Here is a 24,888-nt window from a genome sequence, read left to right as displayed (position 1 = left end):
AGCTGATCCTGAGTCTGTGCTCCTGCTTGGTCACCTTCTTTCTGTGTGTCCATTGTTCTGTCTATCCTTTCTCTGCCATAGTTCCAGTCTGAAAACAAAATGAGTTCAGCACGATGGCTGCGGTGGGGAGAATTTGCACAGGCTATGGACCTTCACCCCCTCAGACCAGGCTGAGCTGCCAGACTCTCTCCCTGGTGTCTCCCTCTTTCACACTGGCTGCAGCTGGTGGCATCCAGAACCAGCCTGGCCACTGGGAATGCCCAGCAGATCCCACCCCCTTCCCGTCTGTGGGGATCGTGCCAGCAGCCGTTCCCAGCTCTGCCGAGCCCTGGCTAAGCTGAGCCTGCTCAGACGTGCAGAAATTCCTGCCTCCCAACTGTGGGTGGATGTGAAGGTTGTGTTATCACTTGGGGTTGCCTTCCCATGCTGAACATCCACGACTGCACCCCAATGGTGGCTTGCTCCTGCTGTTTGATAAACCTTCGTGCTGGGACTGATGATGACAGGGGTTGATGCTTCTCTGCAGCAGCTGGAGGATGACAAAGCCACTCTTACTGAGGGAAGGCAGGAAGGAAGTTGGGGACAGGCTTGGGACTGAGCTGCTGTGTTGTCAGTGTCCAAGGAGAAGTTTCAGTTCTCCTGGTAAAACACCCTGTGGTCTCCAGTGAAACCACTGCTGTGAGAGAGCAGCCCAGCACTGTGGTGCTGGGGCAGTCCGAGAGGTTTTGGTTGGGATATGGGAGCTGCCACAAGAACAGTGCCGGGCTCAGGGGCCAGAGCCAGCGAGTGGCAAGTGCAGAGCTTTTGCCTCCTTTGTTTTGATTGCTGTGATCTATAATTAGCGGCTGAGGTCTCTATAAATAGAGCCCGTCTGCGTGGGAATGGAAAGGCAGGAGGGGTTTTGTAGGGATGGAGAGCGCTGCCATGTCCCTCCCTGGGCCTGCAGGTGGGCCCACGGCCTCAAGCAGTGCCTGGGGATGGATCCAGCCCTGTGGCTGGGGCAGGTCAGAGGAGAGGGTCTGGATCTCCAGGCCAGCTTCTTAATGACTCACTGCATGTTCAGGGCCAGGTCTTGTCTCCGTGCCTCAGTTTACCCCTCTGCCACTTCTCTTGAGCTGAGAGTTATACTAGGTTGGCATTTTGCATCTTCCCTAGGGGTATTCTCGTGTCACATCAGGCTTCCTTTTGATAGCTGAGACTATTAATTTAAGAGGTTTTTTTTCTTTGTGCATATGCTGGTTTGAAAACAGGACAAAATTCAGGCTTGTCTGGGAGCATCTCAAACTCGCTGATGCTGTGAATGAGAGCCAAGGTGAGAGCATCTTCTGGATGGGCTCTTTCAGTTTCCTTGCAGGGATTCAGGAGGAGCATCCCTGGGCATGACATACCCTTTTCCCAGCAAACTGACTTCAGTGTGTCTGGCACTTCTCAGCTTGATGAAGTGTGAGGGTGGGCTGTGAGCCCTACCTCTACCCTACCTCTTACTTGCTGGAGTCAAATTGCTTTCTGAATTTGGGAAAGGGTCTAAGAGGATGCTTAAAGCAATAGTCAGCCACCTCAATACCAGAGTTTGCTGGGGTGGTCCTGCTCCTAAATCAGGATCATAGTATCATTAACCTCAGTACAATGGAGCAGACATCCCTGCTCCAGCTTGTGAGGGCAGGGAGGGAGGTCAAGAGGGAGCTGGGAGCTGATGGGACTGGGGTGGGATGAAGAGCGAGGCCAGCCTGGCATCTGGGAATGGTTAAGGGAGCAGTGGGACCCCTGGGCTGGGTGTATAAATAGGAGAAGAGAGGCCAGCTCAGAGGTGGGAGGTCTGGCACTGCACAGCAGGGCTGTGGTGTCACATCTGGAGACCTGCTTGGCCCCAGGCCCCACTCCTGGCCACAGAAACCTAAAGAACTGATAAATGGGTAAAAAGGAGAATGGTGTAAGTGCTGGTAGCATCTGGAGGGGGATCAGAGGGAGGGATGCGTGCTCAGTGATGTTGTGATCCACAAACCTGTGTAATTATTGTTTCCTAATTCACCCCCCTCCAAAATCCTCTTTATTTGAAGGAAAGGAGCATCTTAAAGTGTCACTGTCAGCAGAGCTGCGCCACGTTAATTTTCATTGTAGTTCCCTCCTTTGTCATCTGTATTGTTTTAAGAAGCCAAGAACCCGTGTGTGTGTTTTTCTTCCTTTTCAGATCAAAGCAGTTTACTTCAGTTTTGGCACAGAATTGAAATTCATTGGCAGGGATTAAAACAAACCTTAAACATCCTGGCCTCTCTGTCCTTACTTTTTCCACACGTTTTGCCACTTAAGTGTTTCCAAGCTCTCCCTGCCCCCTCGTCCATGGGAGCACCAGGCTTTACAAACCCCATTCCCCTCATCCCCTGTGGTTTCCCCTCATGGACACAATTTTGCCAGTGCCTCTGTTTGCCAGATCAAGACTTTCAGTTTCTGTTTAGCATAAAAAGCTTTTGGCTTGAATCAAAGCGTGTTTGAAATTTAAAGCAAGCAGAGACAGGAAGGCTGGGTGGAAGTGACTGTGTGAGGCTCAGATGGTGACAGGGACCCCCATCACAGTTTTTTTTCCAAGACTGGATGTAGTCAAGTCAGGGTGGACAATGATCTGTAAGGAGGTTTTATGTGGGATGTTTGGTGCATATCTCAAAGACGGTGCAGTAGCAATAAGGAAATGATGGGAAAATTGGGAAGCAGAGATCTTTCTCCTCCAGGGAGGCTGGGCAGGAAAGGGACATCCAAAGGGAGAGGGGACAAGCACATCCTTGTGACTGCTCTAGAGGAGATGCAGAGACAGCACAAGTGCTGGTGACTCTGAACAGAGCTTAGAGATCTTTGATGAATTTGTTGTGTTTAATTTTCAGTACTGATTTGGGGGAAAAAAAATACATGAACCTGCAGGGAGCCCCGGGAACTCATTCCCTGGGACATTGCTGAAGCCAGGACCAAGCAGACTTGAAGGGGTTGAAAGGAGGATGCACAGCTCTTCACTTGTGGTTTTATATTAATGTCTGTCTTGATGCTTATCCAAGCGTCATTACTGGGATTGGGTGTGGGGATCCCATAATGGTGACTTTGGGGGATTCATGTCTTCCCATTTCTCTCTGCTCCAAGTGTCTGGCCCCAGTTGCTGCTGGAGGTGGGTCCTGCTTTCAGGACACCTGTGGGCTTCTCCAGGAATGATTCCCTACACTGCTGACCCCTCTGTTTTATGTCTTTTAGTTTGGCTTAGTGTGTTCGGGAAGGTAAAACTGCTGAGCTGCAGAAGGGCAGTTTGGGGGAACAGGGAAGTCTCCTCCAGGGATGGCTCCCACATGAGTCCTGGTGACTGACAATGCCCAGGGACCATCACTGGGGCCCCAAAATGGCCTGTGTTTATTGTGAGCTTTGGAGAACACTTGTCCACATCCAAGCCCCCTGAGAAGGACGTTTTGTGGCTGCAGGACCCTCTCAGGAGAGGCCCCAGTGTGAAACAGTCCGTGGTGGGAGGTTTGGGAGTTAACAGGCAGAGAGAGGATGAAAGCAGAGTTGGGAAAGCTTGATGCAGCCAGCAACCTCCTAACACAAGCTGCTTTGATGACCTGGCCCAGGTGCTTCCTTCCTGGAAACAACACAGCCCCTATTGTCTTCTGCAGGGCGAGCCACAAAGCTGGAATTGCTCTTAGGCTGAGCGGCCTAAGTGCAAGGACAGGTTCAAGTGGCTCCATCCTTCTGCTTTTTCCCCACTCCTCATCCCTCGGGACCTAACAAAGACATTTGTGTAGAAGACGTGTGCCAGAGCAGTGAGGGAAGTGAGCTGGAGTTTAGATTGCATTTGTCTTGTTCATGGGGGGCAGAGTGAAGCAGGCACTTGTAGCAGCTGGAGTTCCTTTGTGACTCCTGGACCTGTGGCTTCCAGCCTGGCTGCGGGCTCTTGGTGAAGGAAAAATTGTATCTACTGTAAAAGGTTAATGTGGAAATCAAGCTCTGATGGCATTTAGGAGGGAAGATGTCAGGGCTGGCAGTGAAATGACACAGCCAAGGCTGAGCAGTTACCCTCACTCAGGCCCCCTGATCCCCCCAGGCACCCGGGGAAGGGGCTGCAGCAGTGGGTGCCTGATCCCAGCTCTTTCCAAGCCAGGACAGTGCTGTGCTCCCAAGCATCCCCCAGCCCCTGGGTGGCCGTGCCAGTCCACAGACACATGAATGACTAAACCATCCAAGGAACCAACAAAACCACCATTTTTTTTCTGTTGCCTGGTGCTGGGGAGGGGGTGTGAAACGAGGTGCCTGCAGAACAACCCTGAGCCCCCCAGCTGCAGCCATGTGGTGGGGATGGGGTTGTGTTTAATTCTTTCCAGCCCTGTTGTAGGCCACTGGATCAGGTCAGTGAGGACCACCAGTGGGCTGTGGGCTACAGGTTGGGTGACACTGGGCAGCATCCCTTTCCCTGCTCCTAGAAGAAGCAGCATCCCAGCAGCTGGCACATCCCTGTTCCTGCTGAGGGTCATGAGGTATCCTGGTGTTGACTGGTGGGATTCAGTGCTGCATACCCCTCAGTGACAGCTCAGAGAGGAGGACAAGGATGTGAATGGAACAAGGCAACAAAGCTGCTCCAAAAATCAAAGCGCATTCCCCCTTTTTTCCCCCGGCAGAGATCCTGCATTCATTGATTGTTGACATGACATATGTGGGTTGGAGAAAGGCAGCGGCAGCTTCTGGCAGGGGAGGAAGGGGCTGGGGGGGCCGGAGGGGCTCTGCAAGCTGAGATGCTGATTACCAGGGGCAGCAAATAGCTTGCAGCTGCCTCCGCTCAACACGCTCTTTGTGGCGCTTGCAGCCACTCTTTGGACGCAGCTATTTTTAATTTCCCCAAGCGCGCACAAAGCAAAGGGGGTGGGCGATGCCGCCGGCGTCCCCCCTTTCTGCCCCCGCTCCCACCCCTTTCCCAGCCAGCCCTGCGCTTCCCGGCTTCCTCCCACCCTCCGGGGAATGTGGGGAGCTGCACTCCCTCTTTTTTGGTTTTCTTTTTTTTTGGGTCCGCGTTGGGAGCCGGCCTTGGCTTCCCCCCCACCCTGCACCAGTGTGTGCGGGGAGCTGGGAAAATGCAGAAATAAATAAATACGCAATTAGGCAGGCGTCCAGCCATGGAGGGGGGTGTGCTGCAAAAAGAGACTCTGGCCAAATTTTGGAATGCCTGAGAAAGTGGCTGGAGCCGTGGGCGAGTGCGGGGTTGTGGGCTTCCCACCGCCGCTCCCCTCCCGACGGAGAAGGGGCGGCTGCAACCCCTGAAGAGGAGGAGGAGGAGGGAGGGTGGCAGCTCCCAGCCTTGCTCTCGGGGGGCTTTCCACCCGCTGGCATCTCACTGAGTCCAGGACAAGGCGTGTTTGTGCTGGAGCTGTGATGAGAGCGGGGGGTCTCAGCTCCCAGTGCCTTGGCTCAGGAGCGATTTTTCCACCGAAAGCCGAGGTGTGCCCTCTGTTCAAGCAGCAGCACAGTTTGGGGTTAATAAGTTACTTATTTGCAGCCCTTGTTTCTCTGTTAGGTAAGCATTGGTAAATATGATATTTCTGCTTTATCCCAGGCATGAATTATTCATCAGGTTTGGAGGCTGTAAAAGGGATGTCAGGTTAAAACTTGCGTGGAGACAAGCAGAGGTCTTCAGTGAGGTTTTGTAAACAGCTTTTCTCAGGGTTACCAAATGCAGGGTTTTTGCAGGAGTCTTCCCCCTTTTGCCTTTGCTGTTTTGAGGCATTTCTGATGAAGTATGAGAATTTCCAGGCAGGTTTGATTATTTGTCTTGCTTATTGAGTTATCATGAGCTGCAAGATACAAAAGTAGGGAAAAAAAATGCTGTAAAAATACTGTTTTTCCTTTATGATGGACCAGGTAACAGCATGTGAATGCTCTCTTGGCAATACGTATTTTGTAAGACCTTTTTATTTTGCCCTGTTTCTTCAAAGCTTCAGAGGAGGCTCTTCCCTGGAGTCACTGAAGTCTGACTGCAAGTAGGTAATGAGATAAAACAGCCAGACAGCCTTGCTGAAAGTTGAAATTACCATAGGTAAATCACGTGTGCGGCAACTTCGCTTACCCTTCACCTCCTTCCTGCAGGATCTGATCCAGGAGCTGGTTTGTGGGAGTGTGTTAACAGGCTTGTGCTCTGCCGCCTGCCGCAGGCAGCTCAGCTCCTCTTGTGCTGCTATAGGAGAGCAGGTCTGGGGACAGAGGTGCTGGGAGGGGGGATTGGGTGCTCCAGGAGCTGGGGAAAGCTGGGAAGGTCCTGCCTTCCATGGAGGTTTTCCCCCCCATGTTTTCCTGGCATGCACCCCACCGCCATGCCCCGTCTCTGCTGTTCTGGCACCCCTAGCCACGGGGCTGCAGGGAGGAAATCCTTCCCTGTGAGGGTGGGGAGGCCCTGGCACAGGGTGCCCAGAGAAGCTGTGGCTGTCCCTGGATCCCTGGAAGCATCCAAGGCCAGGTTGGATGGGGCTTGGAGCAACCTGGTCGAGTGGAAGGTGTCCCTGCCCATGGCAGGGGATGGTACAGGATGGGCTTTAAGGTCTCTTCCAACCCAATCCATTTTAGGATTTTGTGACATGATTCAGGGGGTCTTGGCTTTTGCACTCTCCAAGCCTTGGGCGCTGTGGCTTCAGGTGCCGTAGCTGTGGCTCTCCATGATTTTGTGGCCAAACAGAGCCCTGGTAACCTGCAGTGAGGCTGTGGGCTGCTCTCTCACTGTGACCCATGGCTGTCACCACTCTCCTCCCAGTTCCCTTTGCTCTGGGTGACAGTTCTTGGGCAGAGGAGACACAGGGAACAGGCACACAGGATCATTTTAGCAGTGTCCTGAGCTCGTACGGGATTTCCACCTGTTGTGATGGTGTGACTGGGGAGAAAAGGTGGGGTTTTGAAGCACACTCAGCCTTGGCCCTTTCCTCCACATTTCATCAGCCCTGTTGTGATGGCATTGATAAAGTCACAGGGATCACCAGGGCGCTGGGGAGCTACTGGGATATAATTAGGGTTTTGGTTCACTTTCCTGGCTGCTTTCCCGTTAGGGGAGGGACAGCAGGGATTATGGATGGAGCAGATGTGTGGAGGGAGGGGACATTTGGCTTGCATGGGTGGTTAATGTCATGTACAGTCCAATGCTGGGGGGGGGGTGAAGTCTGTCATTCCAGGCATGAGGGATGGAGAAACCACTTGGGCTCATCCCCCTCACATGCACTAGCACCAGATTGCTCCTCTCTGCTGGGATTGCACAGCTGCTCCCAAAGGAGGGGTTGGGAGCAGCTCACGGCTGTGAACTCCCTCCTCTCCCTGTACACCTCTACAGGAGCCAGATGTGAGCAGCAGGTTTAGGGAGAAAATGCTGCTACCCTGGGACAGTTCCAGCAGCCTCGTGTGTTGTTCCTGATTTTTTTCCAGGCATTTAAAGCACTTTTTACCCCAGGTGCCACTTGCCTGTGAACCTGGTGGTGCCTGCCTGGCCAAGACAGCTCTTTGCCATCAGTGTTGGTGCCTCCACCACATCATGCCTGTGGCACCAAAGCCCAGCTCGAGGTGCTGCTGGGTGGTCTCCTTGCCCTACAACAACTGTGTGAGCCTGTTGGGAACTTTTTTCCTTGGAACTGGCCAAAAAGCTCACATTTTGTGCCATTTGGTGGGATGGTCAGTGGTCAAAATTTGGAAAACCCTCTCCAGCCATCACCTTGGCTTTTGGGAAGGTCTGCAGGGTCCAAGCTTGTCTGGAAGCTTCTGGAAGGAATGCAGAGTGGGTGTGAGGTTTTCTGTAGGGGTGTGGGGTGCAGGATGTGGATGCTGCTTGGTTGGCCAAACCAACCTCTTTGGCTTGGGTTGGCCCTCACACCTCCAGCTGCAGACCCCCGAGTGCCCTGGGAGCCCGGCCTCCTGGTATTCCCAGCCCGGCAGGAAGCTCTGCAAAGCTCATAAGACGGGTGCTGGGGAATAATGAGATTTCCAGACTAATTTGGCTGGATTCAAGAACTTCCACTGAAGCATCTGCACCCGTGGGAGTTGGCCGAGCCTCTGGCGGATCTGGTGCTGCTGATCCCCAAGGTTGTCCTCTCCTCCTCTGCGGTCACTGAGTTCCAGTACAAGACCCTGTATTGACAGTCCTGGGGAGTGAAGCTGGGAAACCCCACCACAGTGGCCACAGGGCAGTGCACGGCCTGAAATTATCCAGAGCTCCAGACGATGGCTGTTGGAGGTGGCTCTTCATGGCTGTGATGGTGCTCACGGCTTGGTCTGTCTTTGCACTGGTTCCTCTGCTCAGCTGCATTTGCAGGAGAGGTTGTGGGATAGCTGGGGACAAGGACACCTGCCCCTGCTTCCCCTCTAGGCTGGAAGGGAAATGGGTTTACTTAGTGGGAGGTACAGGGATTTGATTGATCTAATTTGCTGCTTTGCTTGGATGACAATTACCTTGGTCATGTTCCCTCACCCCCATGAAGCAGAAATCCAGGTCTAGCTGTGATGAAACAGGGCTGGCCAACATGGGTAGAGGTCATCCTGCCTCTATCCAAGCTTTGCTCTTCCTGAGCTGTGTCCAAAACTGGCATTACTGTGTGTATGACCATCTCAGTGTGTGGGTGACCTTAGGGAGCTGTGGTTGCTGGTGTTTGGTGAAGCCCCTTGCTGCTAGGGAGGGCCGTGCAAGCCAGTGTGCACAGAGGTGGTGGTGAGCTCCTGCACATGTGTGCCTGGCACACAGTGCAGGGACCACCTGGGACTCATCTCCTACACTGAGGGGGTGGAGGATAAAGTTGACAAGGCCAATTTGGAGCAGTGCAATTTAAGATTCAAGTATCAAGATGCAAATGAAGCCCGTTTTTCCTTCCCACCGCCAAGTGACTGCGGTTCCCTCTTCAGGAGACTCCTGCCATGATCCCTGCACAAAGCTCTGGTCCCTCCGTCGTCTTGCTGGGTTTTTGCCATTGGGCTGATTACCATGACAACTTGCTGCAAGGCTGCAGATATTTGCTTCCCCTTTGGTTGTCGTGCCTGTGCATCAGGGAGCAGGGAAGATGCCACGCTGGCAGCTGTGAGCAGATGGGGTCGGATCTGTTATCATGTATTCCTCCCACCCCCCTCCTCAGAGGGGAGGAGGACATTTTGCATTTTAAATGCATCTAAATCCTGTAGAGCAAGGGGAAGGACTAACTATTGGGTTTGCAGGGCTGCAAGGTGGTGCCTTTGGTACTGCAGGGCTGGCAAGTGCCTGTGCATTGCTGGGCTTCTGCTTTGGTCCCCAGAGAGTTGGGATAGGGGTTGAGCGGATGCTCCAAACTCTTTGTGCAACGTTTGGCTTTTGCTTTGGTCTGCAAACAGCTGGGATGGCAGCTCAGAGCACCCTCTGGATCCCCCATCCTGGTGGGACCTTGCTGTCCTTCCCGTCATGGTACCGATGTTTTCTGCATCTCTCTCCCTCTTCCTCTCCAGTGGCATTGGAACTGGAATGCGTGTATCCATGGGTGCAAGCTTCTCTGAAAGGCTCCCTGGATTTGTCGATGCTGCTGTGGACCTAGAGGGTCAGATACCAGTGCTGAGGGCGGTTGAACCCACTTGGTGACCACCACTGGGTTTGCTGACCCTCCCTGCCCAGCATGAGTGGTTGTGCCAGGACTGGATATGGCTGTTCCCACCATGCACAGACCCCTCGGAGGCCGTTCAGCAGGAAAGAGGTTAACAGGAAGGAGGAAGGCTAGGCTCTGGCTGCCAGCTCCGACCCTGCTTTGGAGTGGGGAGCAGCTGGGAGCTGCAAGAGCAGTGTGAAAATAGCCTTATAAGGCCAAGACACGCCGGCTCCAGCCTCCGCACAGCCCCGGCTGGGCTCGCTCCGCTCCAGCACCCGCTCACCGGATGGGTGCCCATGGGGACGGGGCTATACATGGGATGTGTGGCCCCAAACTTGCTGCCTGGGCTCCCCTGGGGTGGGTGCTGCCCATGTCCAGGTGAGGTGGCACTGGGTGGGAGAGGAGCCCGAGGGTGCTCCCGGCCAGTTTGCAGGCAGCTCCCAGCCTCGCTCAGTGTTTAGACTCGCTGTCTGTGGACATAAACACCGACTCTGCTGAAAAGTGGCCCCTGGCTGAACTCTCCGGCACTTCACCCCCTTCTCAAACTGCTCCTGGGGAAGAAAATTCCTTCCCACTGGCAAAAGGGGAGCTGATCTTGTTTTATGTCCTGGTGGAGGCTTGGGAGAGCTCTTCAGGGGCTGGCATGCAAGGACAGGTGTGTGTGGCACTTGCTAACCCATCCCACCTCCTTGGGGTGGGTGACCCGGGGCTGTGGAGAATTCCTTCAGCAAAACAAATCTCAGGAGCTGACTGTCGGCACCTGTGATGAACTAGCCAGGGTCAACAGTGGGGAAATCTGTAGTGGGGCTGGGGGAAGTGGCATTTGTGGCATTTATCCATCTGGGGGATGTTTTGCATTGCTGGCTGGATTACACCAGGGCAAGTGTTGTGTCCTGTCCTCTCCTTGTGCTGGCACAGGTTTGTTGCCAGTACAGAGGCACATTGGCATGTGCCAAGGCCGCATCTGCAGAGCACTGCTTGTGCCTCCATTTGTGAAAGGCATAATGGCTTCTGGCAGGCTGGTGAATCCAGGCAGTGGTGACATATGGGGGCATCTTCCCCAGTTTCTTGCACAGGGCCACAAGGTGTGAGTACTGAAGTGCAGGGGACATGTGTTGCTTGATACTTCAATGTGAATGTGGCACTTGAGGACATGGTTTAATGGTGAACATGGTGGTGATGCTGGGTTGGTGGTTGGACGGGATGATAAAGGTCTTTTCCAACCTTTATGATTCTGTGGTTCCCCTGCCAGTGGTAAAAAGCTGTTTTTCCATTCCCTGGTGCATGGCCAGAGGTTTCTCAGTAGCTTTCACTGAGCAATGGATGCTGATACAGGAGGTTTGCAGGTGGGAAAGGTGTGCTCAGGTGGCCAAGAAAAGATACCTCCCTCTTGCCTGGATGGCACAGGGAAAGCAGTGCTGCCATGTGCGTGTGGGAGCACAACCTTCTGCTGCCCTTTGGTGGATGACTGCTCCAGTCCATCCTTTTGCAGAGTCTGCAGAGGTTGTTTTCAAGAGCCTTTGTCTAATTTAATAAATCCAGGATGCTCAGCCTGCCAGCTGATCTATAAGTGTAATAAGATCCGCCCACCGCAGTGCTCCGGCCCCATTGTGGCCCTATCGATAGCCTCGTGCCTGGTGGCAGGAAGCCCAAAAGGCTCATTAAAGCCCTGCTGCCGTGCCAGCCATACTCGCCTGGCGCCTGGGCAGCTCGGGGCAGGCTGAGCCAGCCCTGTGTGTGTGCACAGAGCATCCCCAGCTGGGATTTGGGAGCTGTATCCCCAGCTGGGATTTAGGAGGTCGTGCCTCCCCTTGCATGGCTGAAAAGGGGTGGCTCTACATCTGAAAAAGGATCCTCTGCAACCACGTGAAGGGTGGTAGCCAGCTGTGGGTCAGTCTCTTCTCACAGCTAACAAGTGATAGGAAAAGAGGAAACAGCCTCAAGTTGCTCCAGAGGAGGTTTAGATTGGATATTAGGAGAAATTTCTTTACTGAAAGGGTGGTCAGGCATTGGAACAGGCTGCCCAGAAAAATGGTGGAGTCACCATCCCTGGAAGTGTTCAAAAAACATGTAGATGTGGTGCTTAGGAACATGGTTTAGTGGAGGATTTGGTAGTGCCCTGGGTTAATGATTGGAGGTGTTTCTATGATTCTGTAACTTTTCAAGGAGTTGGTGCTTTCTTGATGGCCTCCAGGTGGGAATGGTGGATGTGGCTGTGGTTTGGGCTCCCAGTGCCGTGCTGGTGCTGGGAGCTGCGTGTCCAAGCTGTGTCTGTGCCCTTGCCCAAGCTGTGGTTGTCTCCACGTTGCCCTGATGTGCCCGTGACAATGCGACAGCGGGGTCTTGCTCCCTTCTGTTTGCATCCTGCCTGGAGCACCGTGATCAGCTGAGCCCGGGCACTGGGACGGGGAAGCTTTTAGCAAGCACAGGAGCTGCCTTTGCAGAGCACTCGGGAGTGCTGTGAGTGAGCTGCGCTCGGCAGCCACCCTCATGAATATTTTAGCTGGGAGAATTAACATTTGTCAAGACACATTTAAGGAGGCAGCGTGGATGTCTCTTCCCCAGGCGCTGCAGGCTTGCTGCTGCTCAGGGCAGTGCTGGGAGCCAGGGCAGAGCCAGCCAGATCCTGGATGCTGAGCCCAGAGTGGGACAGCAGAGCCATGATCTCCCCTGGGACAGCCAGGCCCGGGTGCCAAGGCAACCAGCCCGCCATTCGAGATAGACAAATGGTTGTGGTTTTTTTTTTTTTCTCTTCCCCTCCTGGTTCTTGGCAGAAAGTAAAATGTCCCTTTTGTTTGGTTTCCTCCTCCCCCTGCCCCATCGCCTTTCTTTAAAGGTTGTGTTCCAGATTTCATCAACCCACGTTGTGTAATAGCCCCGGAGAACGGGTTGGGCATTGGCCATGTCCCATGGAGGCCGTGGCAGAGCCTCTCCTCGGGAGCTTGACCATGGGGTTACCTGCTCCAAAACATACTGTGTACAGCTCCTGAGCAAAGCTCCCTTGTATTTTGTATCAAGCTGCCATGATTCCCACGTGTTAGAAATGACAGGGAAGGTCCTTGGAAAAAAATTCAGAAATTTTTGAATCTAAATAATCCTGTTTTTCTACCTCAAATAATCCTGTTTTTCTTCCTCAGCCCTGCAATGCCTTATGGAAATGAGGGACTTCGCAGATAAACCCTTTTGATTTACAGCATCAACTCCTGTACCTGGGAGTTCATCACCCGTGGAGCATCCAGCACTGTGCAGGAGGATGCAGTAATGCCCTGCTTGGGATTTCTTCCTTCAAACTTCTAAGAGGTCCCCGTTCTTTCTGTCCCTCCTTTCCACTGCCCAAGTAGGGGGCTGCTGCAGTTGCTGAGCTCTGCATCCTAGGAGCATCCATCCAAAGATCCCTGCATCTCATCCAGAGGCTGCTGGTATTGTTGATGTGGAGGGCATGGCATGACTCACGCCCTGGGCACCCACGGAGGGAGAGGAGGAGGAGGAGGAGGAGGAGAGCACTCTATAGGCTTTGTGTGTTATGGAGAGGGATGCTGTGAGCACGTGTGTGTGTCAATAGGGATCTGTCATTCCAGAGGGAAACAGCAATGCAATTGTTTCTTGTCTCCGGTTCCTCTGCTGGCACTGGCAGCGTGGAGAGCTGGAGCTGCTCCTGTGATGCAAGTGCTCCCTTTCCTGGGAGCTGGTGAGGGGCAGGGACTGCTCAAGTGACTGGGCTGGAGGCACCTGGTGGCCTCAAGGAGAGCTGGTGATGGTGGCCATAATGGTGTCCTCTGCTTCCACAGAGGTGCACCTTGCGGCACTTCCACTCCTACCCCCAGTTAAATGACACACCCAGCCACCAGATCCAGTTCAGGGGTAGCTGTGGGCTCCATCCCATTTGCAGCAACATGGGAGATGGCAAAGGCAGGGCCAGCGCCTGGGGATGGGGCTGTCCCTGAGCTGGGGACTGGCAGCAACCAGCAGCTGGAGCAGGAGCTGAGCCTGAGCATCCACTCCTGCCTCACCCAGACACGAAGCCACCCTGGGGCCTGATGCTGGGTTCAGCCCTGTATCAAAGCATCTGCTCTTCCAAGGGCTGGTTGAAATCCCAGCCTTGTTGTTTTGGTGTCTCTGCCATGCAACACCTCTCTGCTTCTGCATTTATTTATTCCCTTCCAACTGCTGGAGCCACAAAGTCCTCACTTGGCCAGTGACCAGCTTTGCTCATCCTTCTCCAAGGTTCCCCAGCCTTGAGAAATCCCCCAGCCCAGAAACAGGTGCTCAGAGGCAGAGAAGGGGTCCAAGCCATCTCCTTTACCTTGGTGGAGTTTGTGTGCACACATGCGTTTCCACCAGGCACCATTTGCATTTTGATTCACTTCAAAGTGCCTGCACTGCCTCCAAGGAAGGAAACAAATGGTGTAAAGGAATTTACATTGCAAGCAAGCGAGGCTGCTGGTCTGTCAGGTTTCATCTACTGCTGAGGGGTGCAGGGGTGCAGGGGAGCTGCTGTGGGATGGAGGGTTCATCCCTGGGGCCGCAGGTGGAAGAGGGTCATTCCCAGCTTTGCTCCCAGCCTGTTCGTGGTGTCTGGCTCAGAGATGCAGTGCTGGATGGAGACCCATGTGTCAGGCTGTGCAAGATGCCAGCATTCACCCTTCACAGGGAGGGCTGAGTGGCAAAACCACTTTGCAGGGCCAGCCTGGCTGTGGGGGGGCCCCAAACCGGCTCCTCTGCTCCTGGCATGCTTTGGTCAGGGCTGGGTGTGAGCAGCAGGAGCAGCTGCCCTGAACTGCCATGGGGTTGGAGGATGTTGGTTCTTCCTCTCCTCCTGTGTGCCAGCTCCCTGCCAAATCCCTCAGGGGCCTTACAGGGAGTCAAGGGACTGAGTGGCCCAGGATCTCCCTATGGGACTGGGGCTCCCTCCCTGCTCACCCCTCTGTCCTTGTTGAATTCCCTGGTGCAAAACTGCTCTGGGAGGTGAAGGAGGTTGGACCCAGACCTTACAGTCCTGGAGGCCTTGGCTGTGCCGGAGGCCAGCGAGACAAAAACTTTTCTGAGATTGCACTTGGAACAGGAGAAAGTTTTTCCGTTGGGTTTTTATAGCTCCCGGAAAGCGGGGTTTTATTTTTGTTGTCTAAGACAAAAAATCCTCTTAGGAGCTGACTACCCGCGGCGGTGCAGGGCGGGAGGCTGGACATGTGCCATGCTGGGGGTCTGGGCTGGGCTTTGCTTTCCCTCCCTCCATCCTGGGGGTTCTCTGGATGCTGATTTCCACAAGGAAAAGAGGAGGGTTTGTTGTCCCTGATGTACAGCTGGTCCCGTTCATGTACCCAGTGCTGCAGCCCCTGTGACAGCTCCTTGCCACCCCTGGGCTGCCATAGGATGCTCCCACCCAGGGAGACAGCTGCAGGGAAAGCCCTTTCCTGGGGAAAGGGGCTCTTTCCTACTGCCTGCAGTTGGTAAAACTTGGAGCTGTGGCGGTCTGATATGAATTCTCTGGGTTTATAGGCTGGGGCCATTGAGCTCTCCCAGTCACCCTTTCTTTGCATGGCACAGGCTGCTTTTGGAGGGGTTTTGCTGGCAGGGGAGCTGGTTTCCATGGTAAAAACCTTAACAGCATCTGCCAGAAATCTGTCTCCTTGTTGGCCCGGCCATCTGGAGGGCACAAGGAGGCTTTGGCAGGTTGGGGAGGTGTCCGCAGGCTGCTTTAGGTCCTTCTTTGGTGCCACTGGCAGCTTGGAGGGATCTCTCCTTGGTCGTTTATGTCCCAGGTGCAGGTTTGCCCTGGGATGCTGGAAGGACCCCGGTGTCACCGAGCCTGGTAGGGACAGGCAGGCTGGGCGCCATGGAATTGCACGGGGGGAGGGCTGCGGGCACCGGGAAGGAGTGGATACACTGTAATCGGATGAGCCAGCGCTGCTCCAGATGGACCTGTCAGCTCTTGTCAGTGCTGACACCCCTCTGGGTGTCCCTCAATGTCCCCTTGGGCCACAGGGGCCACCACCTGTCCCACTTCACCAGCTCTGCTTGTAGCAAAGGGGCCGAGAGGTGACACTGTTCACAAAACCCACCAAGCAAGGTCCCTTCCATGCTGTAGTCCCTTCCTAGCAAACTTCATGGGTTTTTTTAATTTTAATGGGGAAAACCTGGCACTTGTGTCTGTCTGTTTGTCCCTGAGCCATCCTGTGCTGAGGGCAGTGGGACTTGCTGCTTTGCCACTCTCGTCCCCAGGTGCCACCCCACCAGCCCAGATGGTTTGCAGCTGCAGACCCAAAGCTGGCCACTCAGTGCCTTTCCTTGGTGTCTGGGTGCCACAGCAGGGCAGCCATCCTTCTCTGGATACTTGGCATAGGAGAAGCACCTTACTGGCAGCAATGGGCCAGACTGGTATGGCAGGAGTTTAGCTGTTGGTCTGTGTCCCCAGATGTGCGGCACAGAGCTTTGGATGGATCTGGATACTGGGGGGCAAAGCATCCTGGTGTCCACCAGGAGAGGTTTTAGGGCTCAGCTCTGCACTCCTCTGCTCTTCTCTCCTTAATGTTGCTCCTTTCTCCTTTCCCTCGCAGCCAACCACCCTTCCACAGGGCACCATCAACATGAACCAGTGCACGGATGTGGTGGATGGGGAGAGCCGGACAGGGCAGAAATTCTCCTTGTGCATCCTGACACCAGAGAAGGAGCATTTCATCCGGGCCGAGAACAAGGAGATCATCAGTGGGTGAGTGCAGATCTGAGGCTGAGCCACTCCCAGGCTCTTCCATTAGCCAGGAGGAAGAGGAGGGTGCCCAAGGCTGGGTGCTATGGCTGTGCATACCCAGGCTGATCCTGGGTGCTGGGGATCCTGATGGGTGCTGCGGAGACCCTACAGTGCTTTTAGGGATCGCATTAGGTACCCAGCCCATTGGCACAGGTCCTGTCCCCACACCAGTGGCAGGTCCCATAATTCTGGGGCTGGCATGTCCGACCCTGAGTACCATACACCGTCTGGTCCTCATCCATCCCTGGGCAGACATGGAATCCTGGGGTGGATGCTTCTCCCCAGGGATGGAAGCTCCTTTGTCCCAGGGGAGCGTCTGACCTCCAAGGATGATTAAAGTATCGCAGGAATGCAGTGGTTCACTGACACCAAAGATTAGACTGCTAAAACGAGCAAATCGGGGTGAATTTCCCAACTCCATGTGTTGGATGGTGACCTAGAAACATCCTCTTCCATCACTCACATACCAGCTGGGATTGAAGCCGGCACTGGTGAAGGTGCAGAGCTCTGGGAGAGCCGAGCTGCCAGCACACAGTGACAAAGTGTGGCTGTGCTGCTGCTCACCTGAGAGCCTTTCCCACATGGAGTGCCCAGAACTCAATGCCTCCCTCCCAAAATGTGTTGACATTTGAAGCTTGAGCAGGAAGCTGAAGGGATGAGCACTTGCTATTTCCCACTGTTCCTGAGGCACGGCATCTCCTGCCTCCCCCAGCCCTGGCAGCAGCAGAGTCAGCACTTTCTGCTGAGATTTCTATTTCCAAGCCTTATCTTTGGTTGTGACTCCCCTCATTTTGTAAATACTTGTTGAAATAGACATTTTTCTACCAAGAGCTTGGAATTTTGACCAGATGAGTGTTTCCATGCATTGAAATTTCCCTGCCCTACTGAGACAAATGAGCACAGGTGAACCTGGGGTTGGCAAACGTGTCCCCCCAGCCCCATTCACGGCAACGTGTTGCAGTGGCTGCAGGTCTGAGATGCAGAGCCATGTGGGAATCACGGCACACGGGAGCCACCTCTTTTCCTCCCTGGCAGGAGCAGTGACTATGCCCCAAGTCGTGGCCAGCCCCCATGCCCTGCTCTCTCCACCCTGTCCCCACGCTCCAGTTCCCAGCTCAGCCTTTGTTGCTGGTCCTGCCTGCTGCGGGAGGGAGAGGCATTGCGGAGCGAGGTGGGGCTGATTTATTGCTCATCGGCCCAGCGATGGGTTTTGAAGCAGTGCGTTTGCTCCTGACTGCAGGCATTAATCATCCCCAAGCAGTCCCACTCTGGGGCTGAGCCAGGCTGGTTTCGTTTGCAGTTGCAGCACGACAGGAAGATTTCCCTGGCTGGGGGGGAATTTGTTTTACATTCATTCTGTGCTTCTGGCATTTATTGCTTAACCAAGCCCCATTTGATGTGGTCATCTCCGAACGCTTTACAGCAGCACCATGCAAAGTGGGGGGAGAAGGAAACGGGAGCAGGGACATTTGAAGCAGGAATGTTTCCCAGTGGTCCAGGGATCCCTGTGGAGTTCTCAGAGATGCGGGGGCAGGTTGTCAGGCCACGGTGGGAGGACACAGGACTTCTCAATGCCGAGTTCATGCTGCTCTTCCTAGGACAAAAGCGCTTTGTCTGCAGTGTGAGGGTGTTGGCATCGCTCAAGGGGGACGGTCCTGCTGAAGGCTCTGTCCCTCTCCACTGTCTTTCAGAATCCTTGAATCCCTGCCCTGTGTCAGCCCTGGCCGTAGCTTCACTTTAGCAGAGAGCAGGGTTTGAGCCAAAAAACCCTGGGGTCATCCCTCTTCTCCTGCCCTATTTTCCCCGCAGGACTTGGGTAGGATGGTTTCTGGGTATTATTCACCAAGCTGACCCTGACCAAGTCAGTGTCACTCCTGTCCCTGTAGCACAGACCTCACCTTCTGCTTTCTCTGCCTGCAGGTGGCTGGAGATGCTGATTGTGTATCCCAGGACAAACAAGCAGAATCAGAAGAAGAAGAGGAAGGTAGAGCCCCCAACTCCCCAGGTAACCCAGGGGGACACACACGCTGTTACCCAGTCCCTTGTCTCCTTCTCAGGGCCATGGCCTTGCTCTGCTCCCTGGAGAGATCCCCCCAAACCATTGGGATCAGCAGCCCTCTGATGCTGCCTGTGTGGAGGGTGAGAGCTGGGGCAAACCAGGGCAGCAGATCGGTGCAAATTAATTCCTGGTCATCACTTCCAGGGTCACACACTCCTGCTTTCCTGGCTGCTTTGGGACCATGTTTTGCCCCCTGGGTGCTGTTTTGTGGTGCCACCCCTGCACACAGTCCTGGGAGTGACCACAAAGCCACATGGTCCCCATGGGGGACCAGGGAGAGGTGCTGTTCATGGGCCATTTCGTCAGAAACAGGATGAAATTCCATCGGGCTCCAGTTACTCCCTGTGAGATGACCCCAGAGATAATGGGAATGAAAGGAAAATACTAAAGGCCAGGGCCAGGCTGGGAGCTCCGGGGGCCGGAGCCGGGCTCTCCAGGGACCCAGCAGTGGCTTCGTGCTCACTTTGACTATAAATGGTAAAAAGTGGAGCCGGCTGTGACTCACTTGTTCCTGCCGGGCTCCCATGTGGCCAGAATGGGGGAGAATCCCACAGATGGGGAACGTGACCCCAAGGCCACCCTCATCTCTCGCCGGGGCTGAGAACAGCCGTGTCCCTGAGGCCGCCTGACCTCCAGGCACACGTCCCACTGCCACGGGGGACTGGCTGGGAGGGCTCCTCCGGCCCTGCTGGGGCACCAAAACCAGCATCAGGGTTCCCCTGAGCCTTGGTTTTCAGGTCCTCTTTAATGAAGTTCCAAGGATGGCCCTGGTGCAAACTGGGCCATGGGTGGGTTTTGTACAGTGTTTGAGTAAGTTTTCATCACTCCACTGGATAAAGATGTTCTGGGCAATGGGAAAGAAGTTAGTGGGGAGACAATCCTTTTTTGAACACCAAGCTGTAAGTCTGAGCCACCCCTTGTCAAGGTCTAGGGTCCTCGCAGCCTGAACAACCCCTCAAGTGCTGGCTCCGGTGATGCTCCAGGGAAGATGCCTCCTCCCTCTGTGTTACGAGCTGTCAATCCTCAATTCCCAAGAAGAGGACTGCTGCTTTTGGGGCACCGCAGGGAGTGGATGTAGCAGGGCAGGGATGCTCACCCTAGCTGGGGTGCAACACTAAACCCAGGCTGGCTTCAAGAGGGGGACGGGGTGGAGACGAGAAGAGGCACAGAGCCAGAAAAACATCATTCTGGGTTACATTTCGTCACCATGGCAACCTCTTGGAAACTGTACAGGATCCGAGCTCCTGAGCACCAAATAAGGGAAGTGGCTGTGGGAAGGATGCCGGCTCCCTGTGGGCAGATGGGCTCCCCAGGTGCATGGGGATGGGGAGCAGGGACCCTTGTGGCACATTATCCCCTTGTCTTGGGACAGACCACCCTGTCTTGCTTGCTACCCTCCTTCCACTCTCTCCATTACGTGTCTTCCAGCCCCATAGTGCTGGAAAAAGGCTCAAATTCACTTTGCAAAGCCAACCTCCATGTGGGAACTGCTGCTGGATGGAGGCTGTGCTGTGTCAGGCGCTTAGGAGCAACCTGCAAAGGCAGAAGCAGCATTTTTCCTCTGCATCCCAAATCCTGCTGATGCAGGTGGCTGGTCCAGGGAAGGAAAGAGGATGCTGAGGAGAAAATCAGCATGAAATTCTCCTCTGTGAAATGGCCTCTCCTGAAATTGGCTGCTGTTCAGCTTGTTCTCCGTGTGCTGGTGGAGAAAGCTTGCGCTCTTCTTAAAGATGGCCACACACTAATCAGGCAGTAGATCATGTCTTAGAGCTGCTTAGGGAGGGGTGGACACCTTTGTGATATAAAAAATGAATTTTATATTCTTGGTTTTTCTCACTCTCACAAAGTTCTTGCTTGTCTGTGGCAGAGCAGAGCTTGGTTACAGCTGGATGCTCTTGGAGCATCAAGGTCATTTCCAACTCTCCCCATCATTTTGCATCATCCCTCTGCAAAATCACCAGGGTAGGAGCAATGCAGGGAATACCACTCCTGCTGCTGATTTTGACAGGGAGTGTTAGGTGTTTTCACTTTGCTTTGCAAGTAGGTTGCAGTTTTAGGAGGAAAAAGGCAGGTTTCTCCTGCAGCTTTTGCCGTGCTCTGGTGAAGTGCAGGCAGCAGGAGAGACTGCGATGTCCGTGCCTGCCTGCTGCCCATGGGAACTCGAGGCAGGGTTTGGGGCTGAAATGTGGGATTTGAGGCTCTGCCCTGGGTTTGCACAGGGGTGTGGCAGGCTCGGGTAAGCAGAGCATGCCCAGACACACCTCATGCAACTGGAGGCCGGTTTTGCCGATTTTGGTGCATTCTGCCTTTTGGAGTTGTTCATACCCCTGAGCAGCAGAGAGTTAATGTCTCTGCTCCCTCTCAGACTTCTTTTTGGCCCACATCTCTACCTCATTAAATACATGTCTACAAATAATTACGTGGGGGTGTGTGTAGGAGATACATAAAGATATATATCCTGAGCTGGTGATTAGCTTTGGGCTTGGATCAATGAAGGAGAGTGTTTGGTGGACCTTGGAGGTTGGCCCGATCCTCTGCTTGAGCAGGGTCCCCTTGAGCAGATGCCCATGAACTCTGGATCATTTACCTCCAACACTGCATTCCTTTAGTGTGAAATTCCCCAGGGGGATTTTTTTTTAAACTGAGGTCATTTGCTGCTTGTCATGTCTGTGCATGGAGCCAGGACCCACTCCCTGGGAGATCCCTGGTGGCTCCAGCACAGCCCTGCAACTGCCAATGGAGATGCAGGGCTAAAGCCCACCTGATGTGGGAGGAGGGGATGGAGAGGATGCTCTTTGCAGCCCTTGTTCCCAGCTTTCAGTTGCCAGTTCGTGCACTCCTGTATTCCCCCCTGCTCCGTGGAAAGGGAACAAGCAGCTGGAAAACGTCCCACAATCGGAAGGGCAGTTAATTGTCATTGATTTATTGGTGGCTTTAAGAAGAATAATATGTGAATGCAGAAGCTTAATAGGACAACAGCAAAACATCTGCTAATGAACAAAGCCAAGGAAGGAGTTGGAAAAGTTGCTGCCTCTTCTGGGTCACACTCTGAACGTGGGCTGGCTGGGCTGTGGCCACCAAAGTGGCATCATCCATCATCTGATGGACTCCAGAGCTCCTTGTTAGCAGAGAAGCACTGAAGATGATGGGGAATGTTTAAAAAAGTATAAAGCACTGACACATGTCACTGTCTCATCCCTGTCCCATTGTGATGTGTCATTGGCAGCACCAATGTGGAACTGACACCTTGGGGTCAAGCCCTTGGGGACCCTGAGTGTGGAGTTGGGGCAAAGTCTCTAAAAAAAACTTCCTGTGTCTCCTGTTTTTTTTAGGAGCCTGGTCCTGCTAAGATGGCTGTGACCAGCAGCAACATTCCCAGTGCTGAGAAGGTCCCTGCCACCAAGTCCACACTCTGGCAGGAAGAAATGAGGGGCAAAGACCAAGCAGATGGGGGCAGTGGCATTGGCCCAGCCCAGAGCCCCATGCAAGGCCAGGCTGGGGCTGCCAGCTCCATGAAGGATCCTGTGCTGGACAGCAAGGAAGGTGAGGGATGGGGATGCCAGCACTGGTTGTGATGGTCGTGCCATTGTTCTCCGTGGAACAATGGGGGCTGGGGACAGGTCGCAGTGCTGGGGACATTTCCCTTATCTTCCCACTCAGCTGGGGAATGTTTTCTGCAGTGAGGCGTCCCTTGCCTTGCACCCATGGAGCTGTGGTTGCTGCCGGACTGGGAAGGACAGGGATGGAAATGGATGCAGAGCAGTGACTGCAGTTGCCTATTTCTTGGTTTGAAAGTTCAGATCTTTAACCTGTACAAACCTGACCCAAGGGTTGGATGGGCATCCCCAGTTCCCTGCAGACTATCCCACCATCTCCATGGGCATTTGGGCTGGTCAGGGTGGAAAAGCCAAGGGTGCAGGAGGTAGCACAGCATGGGACTGGTGCCCAGACCAACTTTGCTCTCATACCTGCCCCTGTCCTGGGTGGAAAAAGGGTGTTTCTTTCTTAAAAGCAGAACTTGGACTTGAAACCAAGCACGGTGACTTCTCTGTCCCTTAGGGGAGAGCTCCATGAACGGAGACCGGATAGACTGCGGGCGGAAGACACGTGTGGAGAGCGGGTACTTCTCCTTGGAGAAGACCAAACAAGACTCAAAGCTGGAAGAGCAGCAACTGCCACCCCCGCCAAGCCCGCCCAGCCCCAGCACCCCGAACAACAGGTACAGTTATCCCAAATCGCCCTCACAGGAGCATGCCCAGCCCTTTCCTTCCCCAGGTATCCGATCAGGCGACCGAATGATTCACAGCTTCTCTCTGAACTCCTTGGACTCGAAGAGCAGTTGCCCCATGCACAAGGACTCCAGCAACAGAGATGTAGGAAGGGGAGCTGAAAAATCGGGGCGTCCCCTTTCTTTTAAAGCCAGCCGGCAGTACACCACCCTGGCCGACGTTCCCAAGGCCATTAGGATCAGTAATCGTGAGGCCTTCCAGGTGGAGAGGAAGCGGCTAGAGCGGAGAACCCGGGCTCGTAGCCCTGGGAGAGAAGAAGTGGCCCGGCTCTTTGGGAATGAGAGAAGGTAAGGGATGAGTGGCTCATCTGCTTGCATGCTTCCAGCAGCAGTGAGGTTGCGTCCCCAGCACAGCCTGGATGGAGCAGGTGGAGTTTGCTGGGTAGAGCCTCTGTTTTTCAGTGTTCCTGGGTTTAAGGGTGCCCATCCACGCTGACCAGGTGGTGGGATGTCTTTGATAGTGGTAGTGGGCAGGTGTCATCCTGCTGGGCTGCTCTGGGGATATAGAATGATTTGGGTTGGATCAGTTCCATCCTCTGCCATGTGCAGGGACACCTTCCACTATCCCAAGTTGCTCCAAGCCCTGTCCAACCTGGCCTGGGACACTTCCAGAGATGGGGCAGCCTCAGCTTCTCTGGGCAACGCCTGCCGGTGCCTCACCACCCTCACAGGGAAGAATTTCTTCCTGCTATCTAATCTAAACCTACCCTGGTGTTGGGTGGTGGTGGATGCCCACACTGCCATCTAGCCCACCCTGCCGGCCCCTCCCGGCGCGGCACACGCTGGCAGCCGGCACCATTAATTAGGTTAGCTCTCCTAATGGCGTTAGTGCCAGGTGCCTTACGCAACTGCCTAATGAGCTGAGAGAGGTTTCAAAATGTCACGGCATTAATCTGGGAGAGGAGGGAGAGGCGGGTGCAGTGCCAAGGCAGGGCTCAGCGGGCTGCAAAACAGCTTAGTGCGGAGGAGGACGGGGAGGGCGTCGGCAGCGCGCGCCGGGTGCGCTCCCTGCGAGGCCAAGGACGGGCCACTCGCCCTGGGAGAGACACATTTGTGCAGTGAGGGCAGTGGAGCAAACTGGGAGACAGGCTCCAGGCGAGAGGGCCGCCTGCCAGTCTGATTTTCCTGCCCTGGTTCTCCTCCGGGCATGTTCTCTCTCGCACAGTTTCAGTGGGAGCTTCTCCTCTGTTTCTTCCCAGCCCCTAAAGGACTGTTTTCCAGACCGGCTTCCGAGAGCTGGGAGCAGGTCTGGGATGTGCAGCACAGCCTTATGCTGGTGCCATCAGTCGGCAGGAGGATCCCAAGCCTGGCCCAGACCGTGTGCAGGGAGTGCTGGACTGGGAATAAACGAGGAGAGCTTGGGTTTGGCTTTGTCTGCCTTGGGAATTGGCTTTTCCCCAGGATGGAGGAGGAGAATCCCACCTTGGCCACCCTAGCCGAGAAAAGGCTGGTGGCTCTGGTTTTCAGGCTGAGCTGGTGCTGCCTGTGGGTGACATTGTGTCCCTGCTGTGTTCGCTTGCACAGGATGCCTTGGCCAGTGCCTGTCCCCAGTGTGACAGGACAGTGCATTTCTCCAGTGCCAACAGTCCCTTGCTCCAACCCTGAGGTATCCTGCAGCACTGGGATCATCCTGCACGGAGCTGGGAAACAGATTTGTAACAGATAACAGGGCCTGGGAGAGGACATTGCTGCCAGAGTCTGTCCTTTTTTAATGTCAGCCCCCCTCACTGCCTGCTGGTGGGTGCCTTTTCCCAGGGAAAGTCTGTTTTTCCCAGCCTAGCTGGGGCTGTTAACAGTTTTCTTTGCTTTATCAGTATTGGCAGCAGTTCCCCTGTATCAGCCCAGGGCTTTTATCAGAGCAGAACGGGTGTAGGGAGGGGAGCAGGAGCTGCACCAGGCATTGGGATCTTGCTGCCCGTGGGGCTGAGCCTGGTCCAGCTTTTGGGAGGCAGGTGATGGCAGAGAGCAGGGGGAGGGGTCCCCACCTGCCAGAGGGTTTGGCCATGGATCACAGCCCCATGGTGCTGAAGGAATGTGCCATGAGTAGGGATGGCTCAGTGGGTGTTTAAGGATGGGCACATTTTCTCCTCCAGTAACCTGGGAATTGGCCAGTGCAGATGGTGTGGGCAGAGAGGCCGTGTGTCTTGGAGCTGGGACAGCCATGTTGGAGCTCAGTGGACTCAACAGGGCACAGAGATACTGTCCAGTG

At 54.5% G+C, this 24,888-nt stretch overlaps 1 protein-coding gene across 10 annotated transcripts in view; it reads left to right on the top strand.

Annotated features, from left to right (window-relative positions):
* The window catches only part of LOC121672977 (myosin phosphatase Rho-interacting protein-like), a 73,939-nt gene that overhangs the window by 15,229 nt on the left and 33,822 nt on the right, over positions 1-24,888 (top strand). For 5 of the 10 annotated variants that reach the window (XM_042045957.1, XM_042045952.1, XM_042045954.1 and 2 more), the window contains exons 4-8: positions 16,142-16,293; positions 18,253-18,337; positions 21,724-21,934; positions 22,451-22,610; positions 22,698-22,967. In XM_042045957.1, the coding sequence (XP_041901891.1) occupies positions 16,142-16,293; positions 18,253-18,337; positions 21,724-21,934; positions 22,451-22,610; positions 22,698-22,967 (878 nt within the window). Of the gene's footprint in view, positions 1-16,141; positions 16,294-18,252; positions 18,338-21,723; positions 21,935-22,450; positions 22,968-24,888 lie in introns of all 10 variants that reach the window. The other 5 variants (XM_042045958.1, XM_042045959.1, XM_042045960.1 and 2 more) reach the window with 3 other exon arrangements.

The sequence above is a fragment of the Corvus kubaryi genome, unplaced genomic scaffold (assembly GCF_017639235.1).
Source record: "Corvus kubaryi isolate FWS band 111438036 unplaced genomic scaffold, C.kubaryi_AGA036_p1.0 65067, whole genome shotgun sequence".
NCBI classification, from domain to species: domain Eukaryota; kingdom Metazoa; phylum Chordata; class Aves; order Passeriformes; family Corvidae; genus Corvus; species Corvus kubaryi.
This window is presented reverse-complemented; position numbering and strand designations above follow the sequence as displayed.